At 42.7% G+C, this 22,909-nt stretch overlaps 1 protein-coding gene across 1 annotated transcript; it reads left to right on the top strand.

Moving 5' to 3' along the window:
• Positions 1 to 417: 417 nt before the first annotated feature.
• Positions 418 to 21,288, top strand: MATN3 (matrilin 3). Its single transcript, XM_038006604.2, has 8 exons — positions 418 to 722; positions 6,878 to 7,444; positions 9,892 to 10,017; positions 11,101 to 11,226; positions 12,923 to 13,048; positions 16,181 to 16,306; positions 19,012 to 19,122; positions 20,242 to 21,288. Exons 1-8 carry the CDS (start codon positions 500 to 502, stop codon positions 20,295 to 20,297), a joined length of 1,461 nt encoding a protein of 486 aa, XP_037862532.2. The 5' UTR covers positions 418 to 499; the 3' UTR covers positions 20,298 to 21,288.
• Positions 21,289 to 22,909: the final 1,621 nt, after the last annotated feature.

The following is a 22,909-nucleotide window of genomic DNA, read 5'->3' as shown; positions in this document are numbered from 1 at the left end:
TTACTTGGCTGAGGAAAAGAATGTAGAGTGAGGAGCCGGGTTTCATCTTCAGCCCCAGGCGGGCGAACCAGTGGCGGAAGGGAAGGCAGAGCCCAGGGGTCCCCATCTCGGACCTGGGGTACAGGCCCCGCTGGGGTGGGAGGGAGAGTGGAGGGCTGGGCCGGCTGCAGCCGCGGATGGCTGCCTCCACTGCCCTGGTGTTACTGGGAGGAGGGAGGTTCCGAGCCCACCCAGCTGCAGCCAGCTCGGGGCTCAGGGCAGGGGCGGGAGGTGACCACCGCGCCGCTGGCCGCCTCGCTCGGACATTCCGTTTCTGCCGCTGGAATGCGCGGACAAGGCTCCTTGTTGGCCTTGGGCTGGGTTCCCCGGGCCTGCCTGGCGCTCTAGGCCCCGGGGCGGGGCGGGACGGGGCGGAGCCCGAGGCCGCGGGACCTTTAAATCTGCGCCTCGCGTGGGCTCCCGGCCCCCGACGGACACCGCCAGGCCCGCGGAGCCCACCATGCCGCGCCCGGCCCCCGCGCGCCGCCTCCCGGGACTCCTCCTGCTGCTCTGGCCGCTGCTGCTGCTGCCCCTCGCCGCCCCCGACCCCGTGGCCCGCCCAGGCTTCCGGAGGCTGGGGACCCGAGGTCCCGAGGGCAGCCCTGGACGCCGCCCCTCTTCTGTGGCTCCCGACGGCGCGCCGGCTTCCGGGGCCAGCGAGCCCGGCCGCGCCAGCGGTGCAGGTACAGGCGGGCGGTGGGAGGGACGCGTGAGCATCGAAGGAGGAGGAGAAGCCCGGGGCATCCACCAAGCGCGCTACATCCCGGCCTCAGGCCGACCGTGGTGCGGGAGAGAGAGGCCCCTCCCGGATGAATCCTGTAGGGGAAACTGAGGTCCAGAGAAGGGGAGGGAGATGCCCAGTATCACTCATGTGTCCAGGCTAGAATGTGGGTCTTCTGAAGCTCTCACTCCGGCAACCTCCCCTGTCATTTGGCCAGGAGCACAGGGCAGCTGGGCAGCGCAGGGGCTGCTGCCCAGCTCCGTCCCAATCCTGACCTCTCCATTCAGTGAGCAAACTCTTCCCGAGACTGCTGTTAGTTCTCATGGAATCCCTCTATCTCCATCCAATATCAGGGCGTGATCCTTCCTCCCCTCCCACAGCCGTCAGGCTGCCTCAGACTGGAAGGTAAAGGATGGGGGTGTGAGACCAGGAGGAGACCCGAGGAGCCGCAGGATACCCCAGGACCAAGACGTTCTGGGTCTTTGGTGAACAATTCTATTTCTCTTTTTGGTCAGCAATTGATTCTTGAAGCAGAGCAAAGCTCATAGTGCAGCGAAGCGGGCAGGTTGTTTGACACAGCCCCTGACAGCACATGAAGGGAAACTGAGGCGTATCAAGGTGAAGGGACTCTGTGAATCAGTGTCAGAGCCCACAATAAAATTCAGGGCTCCGAAATCCCAAGCAGGGTCTCTTTCTACCGCCCTAGCCTACCTACCTCTTAATATGGTTTACATAAGATTGTATCTTCATTTCCAAAAAGCCCAGCTTCAGTCTTGCTAAAGAGAGTCTGTGCCAGGCCATTTCTGGGTATGCAGTCTCATCTGGCCAGCCATGCTGCATGCCTCAGGCTGATTTGGATTGTCTATCCCCTACTGCATCTTTCTGGATAAGCTGAGAAGGAGCTCAAGGGACTTTTTCCTGACTCAAATACTCAGTCCCCTTATTTGAAGTGGCAGATTTGAAATGGCAAAAGCATTCCTGCTGAGGCAGGAGGTGCTGGGTCCACAGCGTTAGATTCAGCTGATGGCTGGTTGCTCCAGGCTGGGAATTGAGGGAAAGTCTTTCTTCTGGAAGTTAACCTTACTCTAGTCCTGACCTGCCTCCCTCTGGGATGGGACTGGAAGAGGAAGGAGAGATTCAGCACCAGGTGGCCATGTCCCCCTAAGCAGCACTAGTCTTTTATCACCTGGAGTTCGAAACTGATCATGAATGATAATCCCTAAATAAATGCCAGATTCCAGCCTGGCGTCGTGACTTACGCCTGTAATCCAAGCACTTTGGGAAGCTGAGGCGGGCGGATCACGAGGTCAGGAGATCGAGACCATCCTGGCTAACATGGTGAAACCCCATCTCTACTAAAAATACCAAAAACTAGCCGGGTGTCGTGGCCGGTGCCTGTAGTCCCAGCCACTTGGGAGGCTGAGGCAGGAGAATGGCGTGAACCCTGGAGGCGGAGCTTGCAGTGAGCTGAGATGGTGCCACTGCACTCCAGCCTGGGCGACAGAGCGAGACTCCGTCTCAAAAAAAAAAAAAAGCCAGATTCCACTGTGTTCCAAATTCTCTCCTTTTAGCAACCAGAAATTGCTAAGCTTTGCTGTGAATTTTTATTTCTAGCAGAACTATAAGGACTCGGTGGTATTGTGAGTATGGGAACATTTTAGAAGATTCAGATTCTTTCTTTGTTCTTGGGAATCAAATTGCTGCTATTTAGTAAATGGGAGTGAGAGTCAAAAACAACTAATGACTGATGCCGAGTGAGTACCTATCAGGAAGGAACCAGATGTTCACAGAATTTTCTGCCACCCTGGTCAAGCCTCAGGTATTAGTTTTCTATGGCCGCTGTAACAAATTACCGTGAATTTAGTGGCTTAAAACAACACACATTTATTATCTGAGAGTTCTGTGGGTCAGAAGTCTGACACTGGTCTCACTGGGCTAAGATTAAGGTGTTGGCAGGGCTGCATTCCTTTCAGGAGTCTCTAGGGGAGACGCCATTTCCCTTCCCTTTCCAGCACATGAAGGCTGCTGAGTTCCTTAGCTTATGGCTTTTTTCTTCCATCATCAGAGCCAGCTAAAGCAGGCTGAGGCCTTCTCACATTGAGTTACTCACATTTCTTTCTTCTGCCTCCCTCTTCTACTTTATAATTACATTGACTCACTGAATAATCCAGGATAACCTCTCATGTAGAGGTCTTTAACTTAATCACACCTGCAAAGTCTCTGCCCTTTGCCATGTAAAAGTAACACGTTTCTGGAATTAGGATGTGGATGTCTTTAGGGGGGGCATTATTCTGCATACCACACCCCGAATAGAGGATTCGGTGTGAATAACCAAGTGGAGAAGGAAGGAATCATGCACATGTAGTTACAAGAACATAGCCGTGATATTTATAAGGACACCTTTTGGGTGTTGGTGAAAGCACTGTCAATTACGGAGTTCATATCTTCATGTTGCCCCCATCCTTTCTTTTTCTAATTATGCAAAAATACTTTGACCCATCTCCAGGAAAGATTTTCAACATAATTCTTCATCCTAGCTCTAGATCTATGGGACTTTCCAGGGAATGAAGTAAAATTCTGGAGTTTTTTTTTTTTTTTTTTTTTTTTTTTTTTTTTAATATTTGAAGAGATTTATTCTGAGACCAACATGAGTGACCATGGCCCATGACACAGCCCTCAAGAGTCCTGAGAACATGTGCCCAAGGTGGCCAGGGTGCAGCTTGTTTTTATACAATTTAAGGAGGCATGAGACATCAATCAAATACATTTAAGAAATACATTGGTTTGGTCCTAAAAGGTGGGACAACTCAAAGCCTGTGGTGGGTGGGGGGCGGGGCTTCCAGGCTATAGGTAAATTTAAACATTTTCTGGTTGACAATTGGTTGAGTTTGTCTAAAGACCTGGGATCCATAAAAAGGAAATGTTCAGGTTAAGATAAAAGACTGTAGAGACCAAGGTTCTTTTGAAGTCTGATAGTGGCTAACCTTAGAGACAATAGATGACAAATATTTCCTATTCAGATCTTTATTATTATTATTATTTTACTTTAAGTTCTGGGATACATGTGCAGAATGTACATGTTTGTTACATAGTTATATATGTGCCCTGGTGGTTTGCTACACATATCAACCCATCATCTAGGTTTTAAGCCCCACATAGATTAGGTATTTGTCCTAATGTTCTCCCTCCCCTTGTCCCCCACCCCTGACTGGCCCTGGTGTGTGATGTTCCCCTCCCTATGTCCATGTGTTCTCATTGTTCAGCTCCCACTTATGAGTGAGAACATGTGGTATCTGTGACAGTCTGCTGAGAATGATGGCCTCCAGCTTCTATGTCCCTGCAAAGGACATGAACTCATTCTTTTTTATGGCTGCTGGAGTTTTTTTTTTTTTTTTTAAAGAAAAAATTTTAATTCCTTTTTTTTGGCTTTTAGAGACAGGGTCTCATTCTATCATCCAGGCTGGAGTGCAGCGGTGTGATCGTGGCTCACTGCAGTCTTGACTCTCTAGCTTTAAGTGATACTCCTGCCTCAGCCCCCTGAGAAGCTGGGACTACAGGTGCCTGCCACCATGCCTGGCTAATTTTTAAATTTTTTGTAGAGATGAGATCTCCCTATGTCACCCAGACTGGTCTAGAACTCCTGAGCTCAAGTGATCCTTCTCCCTCGGCCTCTCAAAATGCTGGGATTACAGGCGCGAGCCACTGCACCTGGGTTTAATTCCTTTTGACTTAACTAAATACATGACGTACAGCATATTTCAGGGCGGTGGCTCAAAGTCAACAAGCAGGATGTTTACTGAATACATGAGAGAATGTTGACTTTTGTGGAGGAAAATGTTGCCTCAGAGAGAGGTAACTGGGATTCAGTAGCAAGCCCCCAGGGGCTTGGAGTCTGGAAACCTGGAGTCCAATCCATGCTCTACCACTTTCTAGTTCTCACAAATCCTTGAACCTGAGGTTTCTCACCTGTAAAATGGGTATAAAAGCCACCTCTGCACCTCCAGTTTCACAGGGTTGATGTGCTGGTACCTTGTGATTCCTAAAGTGTTACTGAAAGGAAGATTTTATTTTTGTTAATTAAATACCCCCAAGCAGCAGGCTAAAAACAAGAAGATAATTTTCTGCTTTTAAAAGAAAACTAGACAGAGACATAAGGTAGGCTGTTCCAGGTAAGGTTTTTTTTGTTTTTTTGTTTTGTTTTTTTCCTATAAAGTGCTTAGTCCAGGCATTAATTTTGAATCTACCTTTTTTTCCTACTCACTAAGTAAATTACCTTCTTAGAGTAGCATCAACTTCTGCCTCCTTATTAGGAAAGGAAAGAGCCTTGAATGACACTTCATGCCCCAGGACCTCATTTCCATTGAGGGCTGCATGTGTGTAATGCCTGTTTACATGTGCATGTGTGTTGAGTGAGAAGGGGGAATGGCTTGAAAAAGAAGTTTAGGGCTGGGCACCGTGGCTCACACCTGTAATCCCAGCACTTTGGGAGGCCGAGGTGGGAGAATCACCTGAGGTCAGGAGTTCGAGCCAAGCCTGGCCAACATGGTAAAACCCCATCTCTACTAAAAATACAAAAATTAGCTGGGTGTGGTGGTGCGCACCTGTAGTCCTAGCTACTCAGGAGGCTGAGGCAGGAGAATTGCTTGAATCCGGGAGGCAGAGATTGCAGTGCGCCGAGACCACACCACTGCACTCCAGTCTGGGTGACAGAGCAAGACTCCACCTCAAAAAAAAAAAAAAAAAAAAAAAAAAGAAAAGAGAAAAAGAAGTTTAGTAATTGGCTTTTTTCTTGTCTCATCCTGACTTGTGGATTTGATTTTTGTATCGAGGAGAGAGGGTGTGCAAACGGGTTGGGGGAAACAGGAAAGACTGGGAAAGAATAGATGAACACTAAAATGTACTGATGTACTGTGATACTGTAGTATGTCAGGTACTTTTGTGTAGAAAGGAGATAAGTTCCTTGAAGGTGGGGAATCTGGCTTATTTGCTTTTGTAGCTCCAGGACTTCGTACATGTAGGCCCTCAAAAAATGTTTCTGGTGAATGAATACGTGAAAGAGAGATGACCAAGAGAGTTTGATGGGGCAGTAGGGTAGATACCAGATCACAATCCCTGCTTCTTACGAGACATGCTCATGAAGATGGAAGAGCACTAAATAGATACAAGATTAAGTTGGCATCCTTCTTTCTACCTTTTTTTTTTTTTTTTTTTTTTTGAAATGAAGTCTCGCTCTTGTCACCCAGGCTGGAGTGCAATGGCGTGATCTCAGCTCACTGCAACCTCCACCTCCTCGGTTCAAGCGATTCTCCTGCCTCAGTCTCTCAAATAGATTTTTGTAGTTTTAGTAGAGACGGGGTTTCACCATGTTGGCCGGGCTGGTCTCGAACTCCTGACTTCAGCTGATCCACTCAGCCTCCCAAAGTGCTGGGATTACAGGCGTGAGCCACCGCACCCGGGTCCCTCTTTCTACTTTTAATTAGGAAAGGAAAGAGCCTTGAGTGACAATTTTCAGGGCTTCAGTGAGCCCCCAAATTCACTAAACAGGAATGATGGCCAGATGGAGGGGGAATTCAGGGATACTCTGGAGCAGTTTTCACCCCCTTGGAAGTGGAGTAAAAGAGGGGGGCCACCAGAAGAGCCCCTGAGTGCCTTGCCTCAGACTTCCATTGCCTGAGGCCTGGGCACAGTGGTTGGCAGTGAGGCTGTCCCTGAGGGCCCAAGGCCTTTTACATGGTTCAGGGACACATTGTCCAATTGCTCCAGATAGCCAAGGTGCTTAAGAAACATCTAGAATCCTTTAATTCTCAGGAATCATGAGGGTCCTTGGGAGCAAAACTTAAGCAGAGGGATGAGGTTCTAAGTGAAATTTCAGGGTTCAGCCAGCCTGCAGGTGAGGTATTTGGGGAAACTTCACACCTCTAGGTGAATTCTCACTAGGGAATTCTGAAGTCCTTGGTGCTTTCAACACCCCAATGGTCTTGGGGAAGGTCACAGGCAGTGGCGATGTTGGGGTCAGGAGATGCTGCGTTGCCTGGCCTCCTGGAATCCCAGAGTTCTCTGGAAGTGAGGATTATCGCATTTCTAACTGTGGTCTGATCATTGCTTGGTCTTTTGCAGGTGTTTGTAAAAGCAGGCCCTTGGACCTGGTGTTTCTCATTGATAGTTCTCGTAGTGTACGGCCGCTGGAATTCACCAAAGTGAAAACTTTTGTCTCCCGGATAATTGACACCCTGGACATTGGGCCGGCTGATACGCGGGTGGCAGTGGTGAACTATGCTAGCACTGTGAAGATCGAGTTCCAACTCCAGGCCTACACAGATAAGCAGTCCCTGAAGCAGGCTGTGGGTCGAATCACACCCTTGTCAACAGGCACCATGTCAGGGCTGGCCATCCAGACAGCAATGGATGAAGTCTTCACAGTGGAGGCAGGGGCTCGAGGGCCCTCTTCTAACATCCCTAAGGTGGCCATTATTGTGACAGATGGTAGGCCCCAGGACCAGGTGAACGAGGTGGCGGCTCGGGCCCGAGCATCTGGTATTGAGCTCTACGCTGTGGGCGTGGACCGGGCAGACATGGAGTCCCTCAAGATGATGGCCAGTGAGCCCCTAGAAGAGCATGTTTTCTATGTGGAGACTTATGGGGTCATCGAGAAACTTTCCTCTAGATTCCAGGAAACCTTCTGTGGTAAGTTGGTCAGTCTTTGCTTCCAACTAGAAAGGATGTTATGTTCAGACATTATGTACCCAGAGAAAAAGAGTATTATTCTTTTTGTGTGTGGAAATTTAATGAAAAACTTAAATATATCCAGTGTGTGTGTGTGCGCGCACGCGCGCGTGTGCACACATGTGCATGACCAACCTAAACACACTCTATTGGTTTAGGAATATAGAGCTGCATTATATGGAATTTGGTTTGCTCATAAAATCTTCATGTTTGCGTTAGAACTGTGAAGGTCTGCAAATATCCAGGATAAATGACCCTGCTGTTCCCTGTCAGGGTCAGGAAAAACAAAACTCAAGATGCCTCTCCTGTCCCCTCTGCCCTACCACTACGTTTTTTCCCCTGATACATATTTTTTTTAGTTTTACCATCTCTAGATCTAACAGAACTCTGTTTGTTCTCCTGCAGAAGACAGGGAGCAGCGTCTGTCCCTGGGGGAGTCAGCAGGCCTCTATTCCAATGTCACCGTCAGCCCGAGCGTGCATTGAGTGAATGCTCTGGTTTTCAGACTGGGCTGTTTATCTGATTACTCTTTGTTGAAGAACAGGATTCAGGGACCAGGCAAATTAGGCTCACTTGAAAGAAAGCAAGGTGATCTTAAAAAATCATTCCGTTACTCTGCTACTCCTTCCATCCTTTAGGATGGAATTTGAATAAGAACATGCTAATTTTATTGGAATTTTTAGCATGAACTGACCAAATCTAGGACTACAGATCCATTCAATACTGGAATTTATTTTTAGTCACTGATCAGAATTATGATCTGTGGGACTCATGCTTTATTTTTTTATTATCTGGAGATAATCTTTTGATGCCTCTATATGAATATCCAAGCAGTTGTGGACAAATTTCTAGTTCAGGTGAATTTTTAAACATAGATACCTTTTTGCAGTATAATTTATTCCACACTTATTTATTCAGCATGTATTTCTTGATCTCTAATGATACAAAGATAAAGGTAATCCCCCCCTACCATTAAGTAACATTTTGGGGATGGGGGTGAGACAAACAAATGAAGCAATAATTAATTATAATTGTAAATTTCAAGGAGACTTTTAATCTAAGTTAATGTGAAACCCAGCCATCAGTGGTTTGTTAGGAAAAGGGAGATGAAGTCTTGCTCTGGGGCAACGTTTGGCCTCATTGCAGTCAGACTCGGCTGGGATCCCCTTGTCTTTCCTGTCCCAGGATGCTGGGCTTTCACAAGCCATCACTGGCTTTGGTGGCATCTACTTGGCATTCATTCATTTCCAAAAAGAAAGTGGCTTTCTTTCTCCCAGGAAATCACTCGTCCACTCCATGCTTGTGGGTGAGAGCTTTTCCATCAACGTGTTGGTCTGTGGCAAAGTTGGGTTTCAAAGCTAGCACCTGGGGTTGGGCTTCGAAGGCTATAAAGTAACAAGTGGTGAGTGGCAATCTTTTCCTTCTGGTACAAAAGACCTGCTTGTTCTGGGGGAAAAAATGTCCTCTCTATGGAAAAAAGACTGAGTGGCAGCTTGTTGTAGTCAACGGGTTGGAAAGATCATTCCATGAAAAGGCCCTTCTTGGAAAAATATTAGCCTTGTCCTGTTGCCAAGGGCAGTGGAGGCTGGGTTACCTGCCACAGGAGGGCCTGCCTCCTCCAACAGTCCTCCTTGGTTTCTCAGAAATGACTAAATTCATTGATTCATCTTTCAAAAGCACTAGGAAAAAAATATCCAGTGAGATATAAATGGCTCCAGGAGCAATAAGATGGAGATGTAGTTTAGCTAATGTAATCTCATTAATTTTGTTCTTTTCTTTTAACCTGTTTGTATTAGCATATGAGTTCACTATGAATTTAGCATATGGATGACTTCACCCACCTTACATATTCAGAAGACAGTTACCCAGACTGTCCTCTACCATTTGTATGTTCAAAGATGTACCACTGCCCACCTGTGAGTTTATTCTAGGCTTAGACCCATACTTGTGTGAGAATTCTGTTTAGACATAGACTATAGAACCTTGGAAGTCAGATTCTGGCTGCGATGGGACAAGTAACTTGCGTCACTTCAGGCTGTGCTTTATTGTTCTCCCATTTCTTGTGGTGGGGAAGCACAAATCTTTTTTTTTCATGGGGAGGTGGATAAGCCAAATAAAACATCCAATTGCCTGGCCTATGTGTTTGGCTTCAGCTCCAAACTCCAAATTCCCTTTCTCCCTTGAGAAAGTCTACATAGCAAGATGTGTGCTTTTAAATTAGTAACATTTCTAGTTTAAGAGGAGCATTTCTAATAAGCCAGAGGCAGAAAATAAATAACCCTTTTTTATAGTGAAGTCAAGATAGACTCAGAAAGGAGCCCGGAGAGCAATGTCTACTGACATGGAAGAAGGTATCTCAGATGTTTCCTAAGTGTCAGTGCTGACTGTTGTAAACTTCCTCTGCACAGCGTTGGACCCCTGTGTGCTTGGAACACACCAGTGCCAGCACGTCTGCATCAGTGATGGGGAAGGCAAGCACCACTGTGAGTGTAGCCAAGGATACACCTTGAATGCCGACAAGAAAACGTGTTCAGGTGAGACCTGTGTAGGGGGTCGTGACTGAATCAAATGCTTGGAAACCTATGCTTCAGGTTTTGGACTGGCCTTGTGCTATGACTCTTTGACCCCTTTTTACCTAACTGCCTTTTGGCTGGTTTACTGTTGTTCATCAGCAGTTTTCCCTGAAAAGGAGCTTAGGGAGAAAAGTGAAATGATACATAAATCAGCTTATTTCCATACTTTTTAAGTTTTAAATAAAACCGTAGGGGAAAAGGCTACTAAGAAAGAGGTCCGGGCTGAGTGTGGTAGCTCAGGCCTATAATTCCTGCATTTTGGGAGGGTGGAGATGGTAGGATAGTTTGAGGCTAATTCGAGATTAGCCTGGACAACATAGTGAGACCCCCATCTCTACAAAAAATAATAATAAAAAAAAAATAAGCCAGGTGTGGTGGTGCACGCCTGTAGTCCTTGTTATTGGGAGGCTGAGGGGGGAGGATTGTTTGAGACCAGGAGACCGAGGCTGCAGTGAGCTATGATAATGCCTCTGCTGCACTGCCACAGAGGGAGACCTTGTCTCACAGAAAACAAAAAACAAAAAACACACACAAAAAAAGGAAAAGAAAAGGGTCCAAGATTCTTAGTCCTTTTTAGGGTTTGAAATTTTTCCTGGATTTTATTTAATTACATATAAGCTACCCTCTTCCTCTCTATACTCATAGATGCTCATGGAATCTAGAAGTAGCAAAAAAGTTAGAGGGGTCTTCACTGGTCTGGTACATAGATACATACATGGAGTCAATGAGGAATGGGAATTAGATTTTGTTTTTGTTTTTAATCCTAGAAAACAGTTTTTGGGAGGAAGAAAGCTGAGAGATAACTTAATTTTATAGATAAGGAAATTGAGATGGACGTAAGGGAGAAAACGTACCCATGCCACAGGATCTCTTAGTGAAAGAGCCAAGACCAGAGGGTTGGCTCCCCACTCCCAGCTGCCCCCTCCCTTGTTTCATTAGCGGGGTGTGTGTGTGTGTGTGTGTGTGTGTGTAAGTGGCGTGGCCCATAATTATTTCTGCCATGCTCTGCATGCATTTACATTTGTCCCAATCATCTTTTGATAGCTCTTGATAAGTGTGCTCTTAACATCCACGGATGTGAGCACATCTGTGTGAACGACAGAAGTGGCTCTTATCATTGTGAGTGCTACGAAGGTTATACCTTGAATGAAGACAGGAAAACTTGTTCAGGTAAGTGAGGGAGGAGTCTTTACGACTGCTACTTAGCTGTCTGCCTACCTACCCAGTGATGAAAGGGCAGGTCACATTGACTGGGAACTTGGTGTGTTTTCCTCTCTTGCTACCGTAAGCTTTTCCCATTTTTAAGTTTTATCCAAAACGTCAGAAATGGTAACATGTATGTATCTCGGCCCAAATATATAAATGTGTTGCTCATTTCCTTCTCTGCATCCAGCCCAAACAATCTTTCCCAAATGCTACAGACAATTTAGTAGGTTGAAATCACATAACAACCCACAAGGTACTTGCTGCCTACAAAGGGAAATACAGTAACTTTACAGTGGAGAAATTGGCAGACATCACCTTAACCAAGTGATCAAAGTTAACATCATCAGTGATGACACATAGTGACATCATGGATGACCTGACATGCTGGGCTCAATACTGTGGACACAACAGCACACCTATAGTATTCTTGCTAAAAATTCAGGTCTCTTCATGAGGAAAGATTGGGCAAACCCAACCCGAGAGACATTCTCAGTTCACAAAATAGTTTTCCAGTACTTCTCAGAAGCATGAAAGTCATAAAAGACAAAGAAAGACTTAGGAAGTGTCCCAGATTGGAGAGGATGAAGGAGATGTGAAACTGAATGCAGTGTGGAATCCTGGATTGGATCCTGGACCAGAAAAAGGACATTAATGGCAACATTTGAATAAAGTCTGTAGATAGTAAATCATATTGTATCAGTGTTAATTTCTGGCTTGATAATCATACTATGGTTATGTAAATTACTGTTTGGGGAAACAAGGAGAAGTACAGGAATATATTGCACTGTTTTTACAACTTTTTTTTCTTTTTGAGATGGAGTCACCCAGGCTGGAGTGCAGTGGCGCGATCTCGGCTTACTGCAAGCTCCACCTCCCGGGTTCATGCCATTCTCCTGCCTCAGCCTCCTGAGTAGCTGGGACTACAGGCGCCTGCCACCAGGCCTGGCTAATTTTTTTTTTGTATTTTTAGTAGAGATGGGGTTTCACTTTGTTAGCCACGATGGTCTCCATCTCCTGACCTCGTGATCTGCCCATCTTGGCCTCCCAAAGTGTTGGGATTACAGGCGTGAGCCACTGTGCCCGGCTGCAACTTTTTCATAAATCTGAAATTATCTCAGATGAAAAGTTTAAAAGTAAAAAATAGTTTAAAATATATCAGTACAGAGGAAAGTGCATTGAATGAAAATTTGCGTCTTGAGTTTTTATGCTGCTCTGAATCAATTGGTCTCCCTTGTGCTCCTTTCCCTCATTTAAAAAAACAGGAGAGGGTTGAACTACAATTTCTTCAAACTCTAATTCTGTGTTTTTCTGAATCTAGTGTAATTAGCCACACAACTGTTGGTGTCCTGCTGAGTTGGGATAAGTACAATAAGGCTAAAAGGAGTGCTTTAGAAAGTATTTATGAGATACTTAGGTTATAAAAACTCAATACTGATGATTTTGAAAAGCAATTGTAGAAGGTCAGAGAATAATTACTGTATGTGCAGGATTTCACTTAACTCAGTTAACTTCTAGTTAGAAAAAAACAGTGCCAATGGCTTTGAATAGTTTCCAGTAAGTTTTCCTCATATGTTTCCAGCTGCAAATAAGGTTTCTATCCATGGGTAATAAAATATTCTTCCACCTTTTATTTCTTGTCTCCTGAATTTTTGTTTCACAGCTCAAGATAAATGTGCTTTGGGTACCCATGGGTGTCAGCACATTTGTGTGAATGACAGAACAGGGTCCTATCATTGTGAATGCTATGATGGCTACACTCTGAATGCAGATAAAAAAACATGTTCAGGTAAGATCCATTCAAAAAATTCTTTCATTCTTGGGTCTTTTACAGTGAAACCAACTTGCAACTAACCAGCAAAGAGGTTTTTAAAGGTAATTTAAGGAATCAAGGTTCAGACATTCAACCACACTTTTAGATGAAGGCACACATTGCTCAGAGGGTGGTGAGCTCACTGGAGCAAACATAGATTACTTCAGAAAATTACTGGGAAATAGGTAGGGAGTGGGGGATATGAGAAAAGTTAATTAAATGTAGGGTCCTTATCCAGGAAAATATTATAGCTCTGTACACTGAAGACTTTTAAGCAAAGAGAAAACTTTAGTGGAAATCAGCTGGACAGTAACTATTTGGTGTGATAGGATGAACTGATCTTTTTCCAGTTAAAACTTGGCCTGGAACTTTTCTGTAGTGTTAATCTTAAAGCTGGATGATTTTAGTAAAGAAGACTTTGTGAATGCATGAATTAGACCCACACAGATCTTCCAGTAAGTTTGAGGCCGGTCACTCCCTGGCAGTTTCTAGACGATCAATCATCGGTGAAACTCAGCCTTATACGTTGGCCAATGAACCCAGGCCAGTGCTGTTAATCCTCATTAAATTGATTTAAACTTACTGGCAGGACAGGGTGGCATTTATAAATGTAAAAACACTCCTGAGAGAAATTCCAAGCTCTCAAGGTGTTGTTTCGCTTTGGCATATTGAATGTGTTTTAGATTTGATGTTTATTTTCCTCTCCCTTGAGGAGATACAGACTTCATCAAGACAAAGGGAAATGGCATGTCACCCAGTCCCATGGGTGAAACCAATAAAAAAATACTGGGCACCTACTTTGTTCCCAGGATGGCACTAAGCATTGTGAGCATATAAAGAAGCATAAGTTTCTGCCTCTGAGCAAGTTAAGCCTGGGTGAACAGACAGCCAGCTCCTTAGGAAAGCAGAGACCGAGCCAGGGAGAGGGACGGATGGAAACGAAGGGCTGTAGAGGCTGGGGAGGTGGGCATCTGCGAAGGGCTGGTGTTGGGTCTTGAAGGAGGGTGAAAGTTTCAATGGAGAGAAGTGGAAAGTGGCACTGGCCAGGGACTGGCTTGAGCTAATTTGTTCAGGGCAGGATGACTAAGAAGGTTGGGGTGGAGAGAATTCACCTATGGCTGTACTTCTCGAACTAGTGACAAGTGTCCCAGTTGGTACTTTAAGCTGCCAGGAACATTGAAGACCTGGGAAAACAAACCAAAAACAAATTTCCATTCAAACTAACAGATAGTATGGAATACAGTGAAGCAATTTATTTTTTAAAAAACATAAATCAAAGAAAATTTTCAGTGAAGGCAGACAACACTGCTAGATGCCAGTATCCCGTATTCTTCAAAGCCTACTGTAGGCCATGCAGGATTCTAGGCATTTTAGCTACACTAATGCCCCTTAATACGGACAGCAACTTTAGAAGGAAACTGATTAAGTAATCTGCCCATGGTTACTCCACTAGCAAGTAGCAGACCCAGGGTTCAAACCCAGGTACTTGCTCTAGTGGTTACATAGGCTGTTAACCACTAAGCCATACTGTCTTAGTATACAAAGCACAGGAGAGTGAAGAAGGACAGAAGAGAAAGACATACTAGTGGGAAAGTTAGTTTTATATATATATATTTTTTTCTTCTCTTTTTTGAGACAGGGTCTCACTCTGTCACCCAGGCTAGAGTGTGGTGATGTGATCTTGGCTCACTACAGCCTCTACCTCCCAGGCTCAAGTGATTCTCCCACCTCAGCCTCCTGAGTAGCTAGGACTACAGGCGTATGCCACCACACCTGGCTAATTTTTGTATTTTTTGTAGAGATGGGGTTTTGACATTTTGTCCAAGCTTGTCTTGAATTCCTGAGCTCAAGCAATACACCTGCCTTGGCACCTGCCTTGTGCTGGGATTACAGGTGTGAGCCACTGTGCCTGACCTATTTATATGTTTTAAAGTAATAGTGAATACTGCTATAAAGCTGAGGAACATCCCATGGATCGGATCCCTTTTAATGGTCTGCTTTTCCCTTGCTAGTGGTAGGAAGGCTTGTAAATTAAACGTGAAGCCCCAGATCAGGCCCAGGGCTGGAAGGACGTCCATTTGCTACCTGTAGAGTGGGTACTAAGCTGGAATGAGGTGAAAAAAATGAAACACCCTGCTAGAAGGCATTTTGCTGGAAAAAAAAATCTAAATTGTAGCACTGAAAGGGAATAGCCATATTAAGGTTAGAAAGGCACTTTATGTATAGATTATATATTGCCTCGCATTTCACACAAAGTTATTCTATAGGCATTAGTGAGCCACAAAAGGTTCTGCATGTAAAATGACTGTTAAGAGGAAAGTTAGAGGGAAATAAACTGTTTTGGTTCCTGCAATGGCAGAGGAGGAACCTATGTCTTCTAGGAAGGCTTTCTGGGTTTTAAAGGAGAATTGCTGTTTTATTTGTCCTAGGCCAGCCTGAACATGAGATGAGTATGGCACTTTGCTCTGCTCTCCACTCAAATTTGGGCAAACTGCATTTGTCCCTGAAATGTTATTTGTGATAGATAGTACGTACTTCACTCTCTAATCATACACATCATCATTACTAATACTGTATCATTTTCCCATCTGTGCTTGTGTGTGTGTGCGTGTGTCTCCAGGTCAATGTTTTCTGTTCCACTTTGTAAGCTATGAAGGCAGGCACTTGGTCAATATAGTGCTTTTTGTGCAGTATCAAACTGAATTCCATGTATGACTAGGTCCCTCAAACATTATTTTTGGTGGTGATGATGATTATCCATGAGTAGCTGGGGATGATGGAAGCAGGAAAGGCTGGAGGTAAGTTCTGGAATACAGTCAAGACTCAGTGCCACCCAATGCTGTGGGTAGAAAAAAAGAAAAGGTACCCTTAGATATCTGCGAGAGATATAAAGGAAAGGAATGTGTGTGATGTGAGGCCAAAGGGATGAGAGGTATGGGAAGAGAAAACAGGCTTGCTCCTGCAGCACGGGGCCTGTTGCTGACTACTGACTACTACTGCATTCTCAGCACTTGCGGGGACCAAATGGAAACTTCTTCTCTCAGACATTTGTGTTTACTTTTCTATTTAATGTGTGAATATTTTCTTTCCTGCACCACGTGCGGTCAGTCCGTGACAAGTGTGCTCTAGGCTCTCATGGTTGCGAGCACATTTGTGTGAGTGATGGGGCCGCATCGTACCACTGTGATTGTTATCCTGGTTACACCTTAAATGAGGACAAGAAAACATGCTCAGGTGAGGATCAGCCCTTTAAGCCCATTTCCTTCGGTAGGAAAATTTTTTCAGGAGCAAGCCTTTTTCTTTCTAAGACACAGTTGTGATTCTTTCTCCTTGTCAGAATTCTCCAGTGGCTCCCACTGGTCTACAGAATAAAACAGTGATACCCCTCCACCAGGCAGTCTACCCTCCATAAGCTGTTTCTGTCTTCTTTCTTTTTCACATTTTTCTTAATAATTAAACTTTCTGCCTAAATCTGGATTTTTTTATTGTGGTAAAATACACATAAAATTTACCATTTCAATTATTTTCAAGTGTATAGTTTGGTGGCATTAAGTACATTTACATTGTTGGGCAACAACCACCACTATCCATCTCCAGAAATTTTTTATCATCCCAAAATAAAACTCTGTACCAATGAAACAATAACTGCCCATCACCCGCTCCCCTCAGCCCATGGTAACTACTTCTCTCATCCTGGCTTTTAAAACTTTTCTACTACATTTGCCCCCAGATTCACTGATTCTTCCTGCATCCTGGTCCAGCCACAGTGGGCTGTTTGATGGTCCAGGAGCATGCCCTCGTTTCCACCCTCCCCTCAATGCTTTTGCTTGTCAGAATCCAAGAACCACATTCTTGCCAACATCTGGTTTTGCTGAATTATATTTTTGCCAATCTAGTGGATGCTTTTTTCATTTCCTGGTTACTAATGAGGTGAGGCATCTTTTCCTGGGGAGTACTGCCATTTTAACAGTCTTTCATTCCATTAACATGGTATATCTTTTATTTTAATTTAATTTAATTTAATTTTAGGTCTTCTTTAATTTCTTTCAGAATTGTTTTGTAGTTTTCAGTGTACAAGTCTTGTACTTTTAAAAATATTTATTCCTAACTATTTTATTCCTTCTGGTGCTATTATAAGCACCATTTCTCCATTTCTCAACTTTCAATTTTGCTACAACCCAGGTTTGAGAAATGGAGTTTGAGATCCATTTCTCAACTTTCAATTTTTCTACAATTCAGGTTTACAATTTTCTGTGAAGTGTTCTAATTAGAATATCCTACTCAGGCCATGCCCTCCTAGAGCTTACAGACTATCAGGCAAGACAGACACTGAACAAGTATTATAAGTACCTGTCTTATGGATACAGGGATCATGGACAGGTAGTTGATATTCAATAGATACTTCCTGGTTTATTGACAGATTAAGATGGGATTTGGACTGGCTGTCCCTAAAAGGTTCAATAGGATTTAGACAGGTGGATAGATGATAGATTATATTTAATGAATTTATGATCTCCCATCCCTATATTGGATCTTTGTAAAATGTTAGAGTAAAAATGTTGCAGCAAAGGACCATTTCCTGTCCTCAGGCAATGGAATTACTCCATTGGAAGATGATACACCAGTCTTCAGACCTGGGAAGTTACTCTTATTTCTATTCAAAACTTTAGGAGGAGCCCTGATTCTGAATAGGAGTAGCTGCCTCACTGAATTACAGAAAGAAATAGGAATTACTTTTATCCTCTTATATTTGGCTAAATGTCAATACAAACCTGAATTTTCAGTTCCAAAGTATTTATTGGTAAGAACTATGACTCTCACTTCAAACTATTCAATAGAATAACAGCCCTCTATAGGAAATCAGGACTTAACCAATTTTTATCTTTTTTTTGTTTGTTTTTTGAGATGGTGTTCACTCTGTCACCCAGATTGGAGTGCAGTGGTGCGACCTCAGCTCACTGCAACCTCTGCCTCCTGGGTTCAAGCGATTCTCCTGCCTCAGCCTCCAGAGTAGCTGGGATTACAGGCGTGTGCCACCATGCCCAGCTTATTTTTGTGTTTTTATTAGAAACGGGGTTTCACTATGTTGTCTAGGCTGGTCTCGAACTCCTGACCTCAAGCGATCCACCCACCTTAGCCTCCCAAAGTGCTAGGGTTTCAGGTGTGAGCCACCATGCCTGGCCCTAGTTTTCACCTTTGATACCTTTTGGCCATACAAACAGAGTACTATTGTCCTAGTTTTATTTTTATTTATTTATTTTTAAGAGATAGGGTCTTACTCTGTGACTCAGACTGGAGCGCAGTGGTGTGATCATGGCTCACTGCAGCCTTGAACTCCTGGGCTCAAGTGATCCTCTGCCTCAGCCTCTTGAGTAGCTGGGATTACAGTTTTGTGCCACTATGCCTGGCTATTTTACCTTTTTGTAGAGACAGGGCCTTGCTTTGTTGCCCAGGGTGGTCTTGAACTCCTTGCCTCAAGTGATCCTTCTGCCTCAGCCTCCAAAAGTGCTGGCATTGTAGGAATAAGGCACTGCACCAGGCCCATTTTCCTTTCTTAATTACACAGTATCACATGAACACTGTCTTATCTCTATATCCCTGGCCTCCCTCTATACCAACCATGTTTTTCTAAATTTACTTTTTATCATGAATAATTTCTGGCAATCACAAAAGTACAGAGAATAAAATAATGAACCCTTATTTAAGAATCACTCAGCTTTGACAATTATAAACATTTTTCCCAATGTCTCCTAAGATGAATTTTTCTGTGATAAGTATTTTCTCATCTTTTTGTTTGTTCACATATCCCTTTACCTCTTGGAAAATGCACTTAGGTAAGTCTTAACGGTGGAAATATTCAGTTGTGGATTTCCTGATTTGCTATGATTCCTATATAGCTATTCCTAGATAGTATATTTGTGTACTGTCGTTGTCTTCAGCCATTGAGGAAGCACGAAGACTCGTTTCTACTGAAGATGTTTGTGGATGTGAAGCTACACTGGCATTCCAGGAGAAGGTCAGCTCGTCTCTTCAAAGACTGAACACTAAACATATCCTTTCTGGATGGTTTTCTGCTTCTGCCTGGAGCCATCCTAGGTACTACAATTGAGCCAAACACTTTAAGACATTCCACAGGCAAGTGACTTATTTGTTAGGTTTTAGTATGAGCAGTAGTAATACACAACTTAAAAAAAATTAGAGTTTTTTCTAATGATTTAATAGACTGTTTCACCCATTCAATATTTACATGTAAAAGCTGTCTATTTTGTTCCCTAGTGCTTTTCCATAACTGTATATGCTCTTACATAACAGATAGAACATTTATGCTAACGATCCCTTAATATGGCTTTCTTAGTTCAGAATCTGTAAATGTACAAGGCAAGTCAGCTGATAAATGGGATGTGATATCTCAGATTACACAGTTGTACACTTTAACTAGCCAAGTAGTCAAAAAGCAGACTTTAAAATGTAACACGATACAATCTCAGAAACTTTCAAAATCAATTCTTTCTCCAAAGGAGTAACTCGGGAAAAGTTTCTCAGAACAGTTCAAGTTAACAACTCTGTTCCTATGTACCCGAGAGGAGTGGAATTCAGATTGTGGTAGGTACCATCTAGGCATATGCAGAGACTTTTAAGGGAGGTACAGATAATTGGAAAGAATCAATTTCCAAATCCTTCACTTGCTTAGGACACTACTTGGAATCAGTTGGCATTTTCTTTTCCCATCTCTCATTTCGTATCACCATTCTCCTAACTTTTCACAAGAAAAGCATACTTCTCGTTTACCCTAGATCTACTAAGGTGCATTTCTTAGAAGAGCAGAATCTTGAGAGAGCCAAACAAAGGGACAACCCAACTATCCCTTTAATCAAGACATCATAAACATTGTTTCCCCCATCCCTCACACTAAGATGCTGCTCCAATTAAATTTTATATGAACAAAAACATCTGAAGACCACTGCAGTGGTCTACTTTTATTGTGCTCTCTGAAGAACAGGATGTTTGACTTTTAGACTGAATTCAACTTTTGGTGAGAAAGCAGTTTTGCTCTTTTTTTCCACTTATCATAGGACATTATCATTTTATCTTGTGTTGAAGTGTTTGAAAGTGTGTTTATGTTTTCTAATGTGTAAAAATAAATGGTGTTGACCTTAACAACTTGCCACTTGATGGCATTTTGGAGAAGTTGCAAGTAAATGAATACGGACAAATACATCGTTAAATTGCTCCAATTTCTCACCTGGAAATGGGGACAACTTGGTATACTTAATACTCATGCATTCTTTTGCACACCTGTTATTGCCAATGTTCTTGCTAATAATTTGCCATTACCTGTATTAATGCTTGAATATTACCTGATAAATTGTATTAAGATCTTCTGGAGAATCAGCATGATTTTTCCAAGGAAATAAATATTCAGATCCTTATTAAGAGCAAACTTTAGTGTCTCTAAGTTATGACTGTGAAATGATTGGTAGGAAATAGAATGAAAAGTTTAACGTTTCCTTATCTACTAATTGAGCCATTTAATTTTTAAATGTTTATATTAGACCACCATATTCACGATGGAAACTTTAGGTCTAGTTTCTTTTGATAGTATTTATAATATAAATCAATCTTATTACTGAGAGTGCAAATTGTACAAGGTATTTACATGTACAACTTCATATAACTGAGATCAATGTAATTTTGAACTGTTTAACACTTTTTGTTTTTTGCTTATTTTGTTGCAGTATTATTGAAGATGTGATCAATAATAGATTGTAATACACATATCTAAAAATAGTTAACACAGATCAAGTGAAAATTACATTGCCATTTTTAATTCATTCTGGTCTTTGAAAGAAATGTACTACTAAAGAGCACTAGTTGTGAATTTAGGGTGTTAAACTTTTTACCAAGTACAAGAAATCCTAAATTGACTTTATTATTTTGCTGCAGGATCCAAGTGATAAAGTTATATATTTATAAAATTGCTATAAATCGACAAAATCTAATGTTGTCTTTGTAATGTTAGTGATCTGCCTGCCTTGGCCTCCCAAAGTGCTGGGATTACAGGCGTGAAAGTCTAACATTTTTACTTATATATTAGATACATATAATTCTTTTGGCTTTGAAACTTGCAACTTTTAGAATAAAACAGTCCTTTAAATTTTGCACTGCTCAATTCTTTTTTTGGTTTGTATTGTCTTCAATAAAAGTTATTACCTTTACATATTATCATGTCCGTTTTATGATGACTCATCAGTTTTGTCTATTAAACATATTTCTTTAAATTATACTGAATTAGCAATTATTTTGATATTCAACAGTTTCTTATCAAAAGACAGAAGTTTGATACTCCTCCTATAGTTTAACCTCACACTCTTGAGGCTAAAAGTGTAAGTTCAGGTTCAAAAGAAAGGCTTCAATATAAAATTATCTAAATTTGGATAAAATAATGATGACCTTTACATTACTATAAGCTCCTGAAAAGCAAATATAACCTACACATGTAAATATAAAATATAAACTTTAGGGAAGGAACAAAAACTAAATATACCAAGGAAATATATAAAACATGTTACTTTTCAAAAAATTTGAAAAGGTATGACACAGAGCTACAGTAGTATTTTCCAGACTTGTTTGAGCCCCACATCAGTAATACGTATTAATATACCACAGAGAAATGGTGGTATAGAAGGAATAAATGAGAGTTCATGTGCAAGAAGGGAAAAAGAGAGGTGAGTTTTCAAGGGTCACTATTAGTAACTAGCTTCAACTAATCATGTCTTGGCCAGTTTATTGGAAACTCCTGGGTTAAATACTTATTTGTCTCATGCGTCCAGTATAGGGAGCCTATGGGCAGGGGCCAATGTATCTTAAACAGACACACAAACAATAGAAAACAAACGTATTATCTGAATGGGATTGGGTTAAGTTTGGAAATAATTCCTCAGGGAGACTGATTTGTGTTGGTTTGGCTAGGCACAACTGGCCTGTTAAGAGGGTAGGACCATCACGGAATACATAAAGTGGCTTGGGAAGCAGAGCCGGATGGACGGTTGCCCCGCAGAAAGCATACTGCCTTACTTAAGGTGGGGGCTCCCTAGTGAAAACATTTAGGATTGAGGGAAGATCTGATTTTGGATGGAGTTTAGATTTGTTAGGAAAGGCACTAGAGACTGTTGTCAATTCTGTAATAGATTGTGCTGGGTGAGACAAATCATCGAGGCCAAAGGATTGGAGGATTTTTATGTTTTATTTTTGTCTGAGATGGTAAAAGACTCCAAGTGGAGAAATTAACTACTGATGCATAAATTACATGCTAGATTATGGTAAAGGGGAAAACCAGAAATAAAAACATGGGTGAGACCAAATAATTTCATGAGATTGGTTCTACTTGGATTTCTGCCCTATGCCTTATATTTTGAGGCTTTGTAACTCTCAGGCATTCAAAAAGGACAAAGGAGAATGAAGAAAGAAATAAGGTAAGAAAAAGAAGAGAATATGTAACAGTCGACTCTAGACGAGAAAGCACCAAACGCTCAAATATTGTAAAACGGGAGGCTATGCCCCAGTAGCAATTGTACGCTATTAATTACCCAACGTTTATACAAATTCCTTGAAAAGGACCCTCGGGGTTGCGGTATTAACTTAATTAAACTGTTAAAAAATGTCAAAACAAGCGGAATAAACAAAATCTTCTATTCCTAAATTGCTCTAAAGGTTGTCCAATCCCCAAAGACACAGAGAAGGGTTACGAGATTTCAGTACGCACATTTGCACTTTCATCTGTCCCGGGGAGCCAGCCTATCAGACACAGTAAAAGGTTTTTCCCTTTCAAGAATGTTG

The sequence above is a fragment of the Chlorocebus sabaeus genome, chromosome 14, assembly GCF_047675955.1.
Source record: "Chlorocebus sabaeus isolate Y175 chromosome 14, mChlSab1.0.hap1, whole genome shotgun sequence".
Taxonomy (NCBI): domain Eukaryota; kingdom Metazoa; phylum Chordata; class Mammalia; order Primates; family Cercopithecidae; genus Chlorocebus; species Chlorocebus sabaeus.
The sequence above is the reverse complement of the archived record's forward strand: the minus strand, read 5'-3'. Positions and strand labels throughout refer to the sequence as shown.

Coding starts and splice junctions, on each gene's coding strand:
- MATN3 (XM_038006604.2), top strand. CDS start 500: ATGCCGCGCCCGGCCCCCGCGCGCCGCCTCCCGGGACTCCTCCTGCTG. Junction 7,445..9,891: donor ATTCCAGGAAACCTTCTGTG/GTAAGTTGGTCA, acceptor TCCTCTGCACAG/CGTTGGACCCCTGTGTGCTT. Junction 11,227..12,922: donor AGACAGGAAAACTTGTTCAG/GTAAGTGAGGGA, acceptor TTTGTTTCACAG/CTCAAGATAAATGTGCTTTG.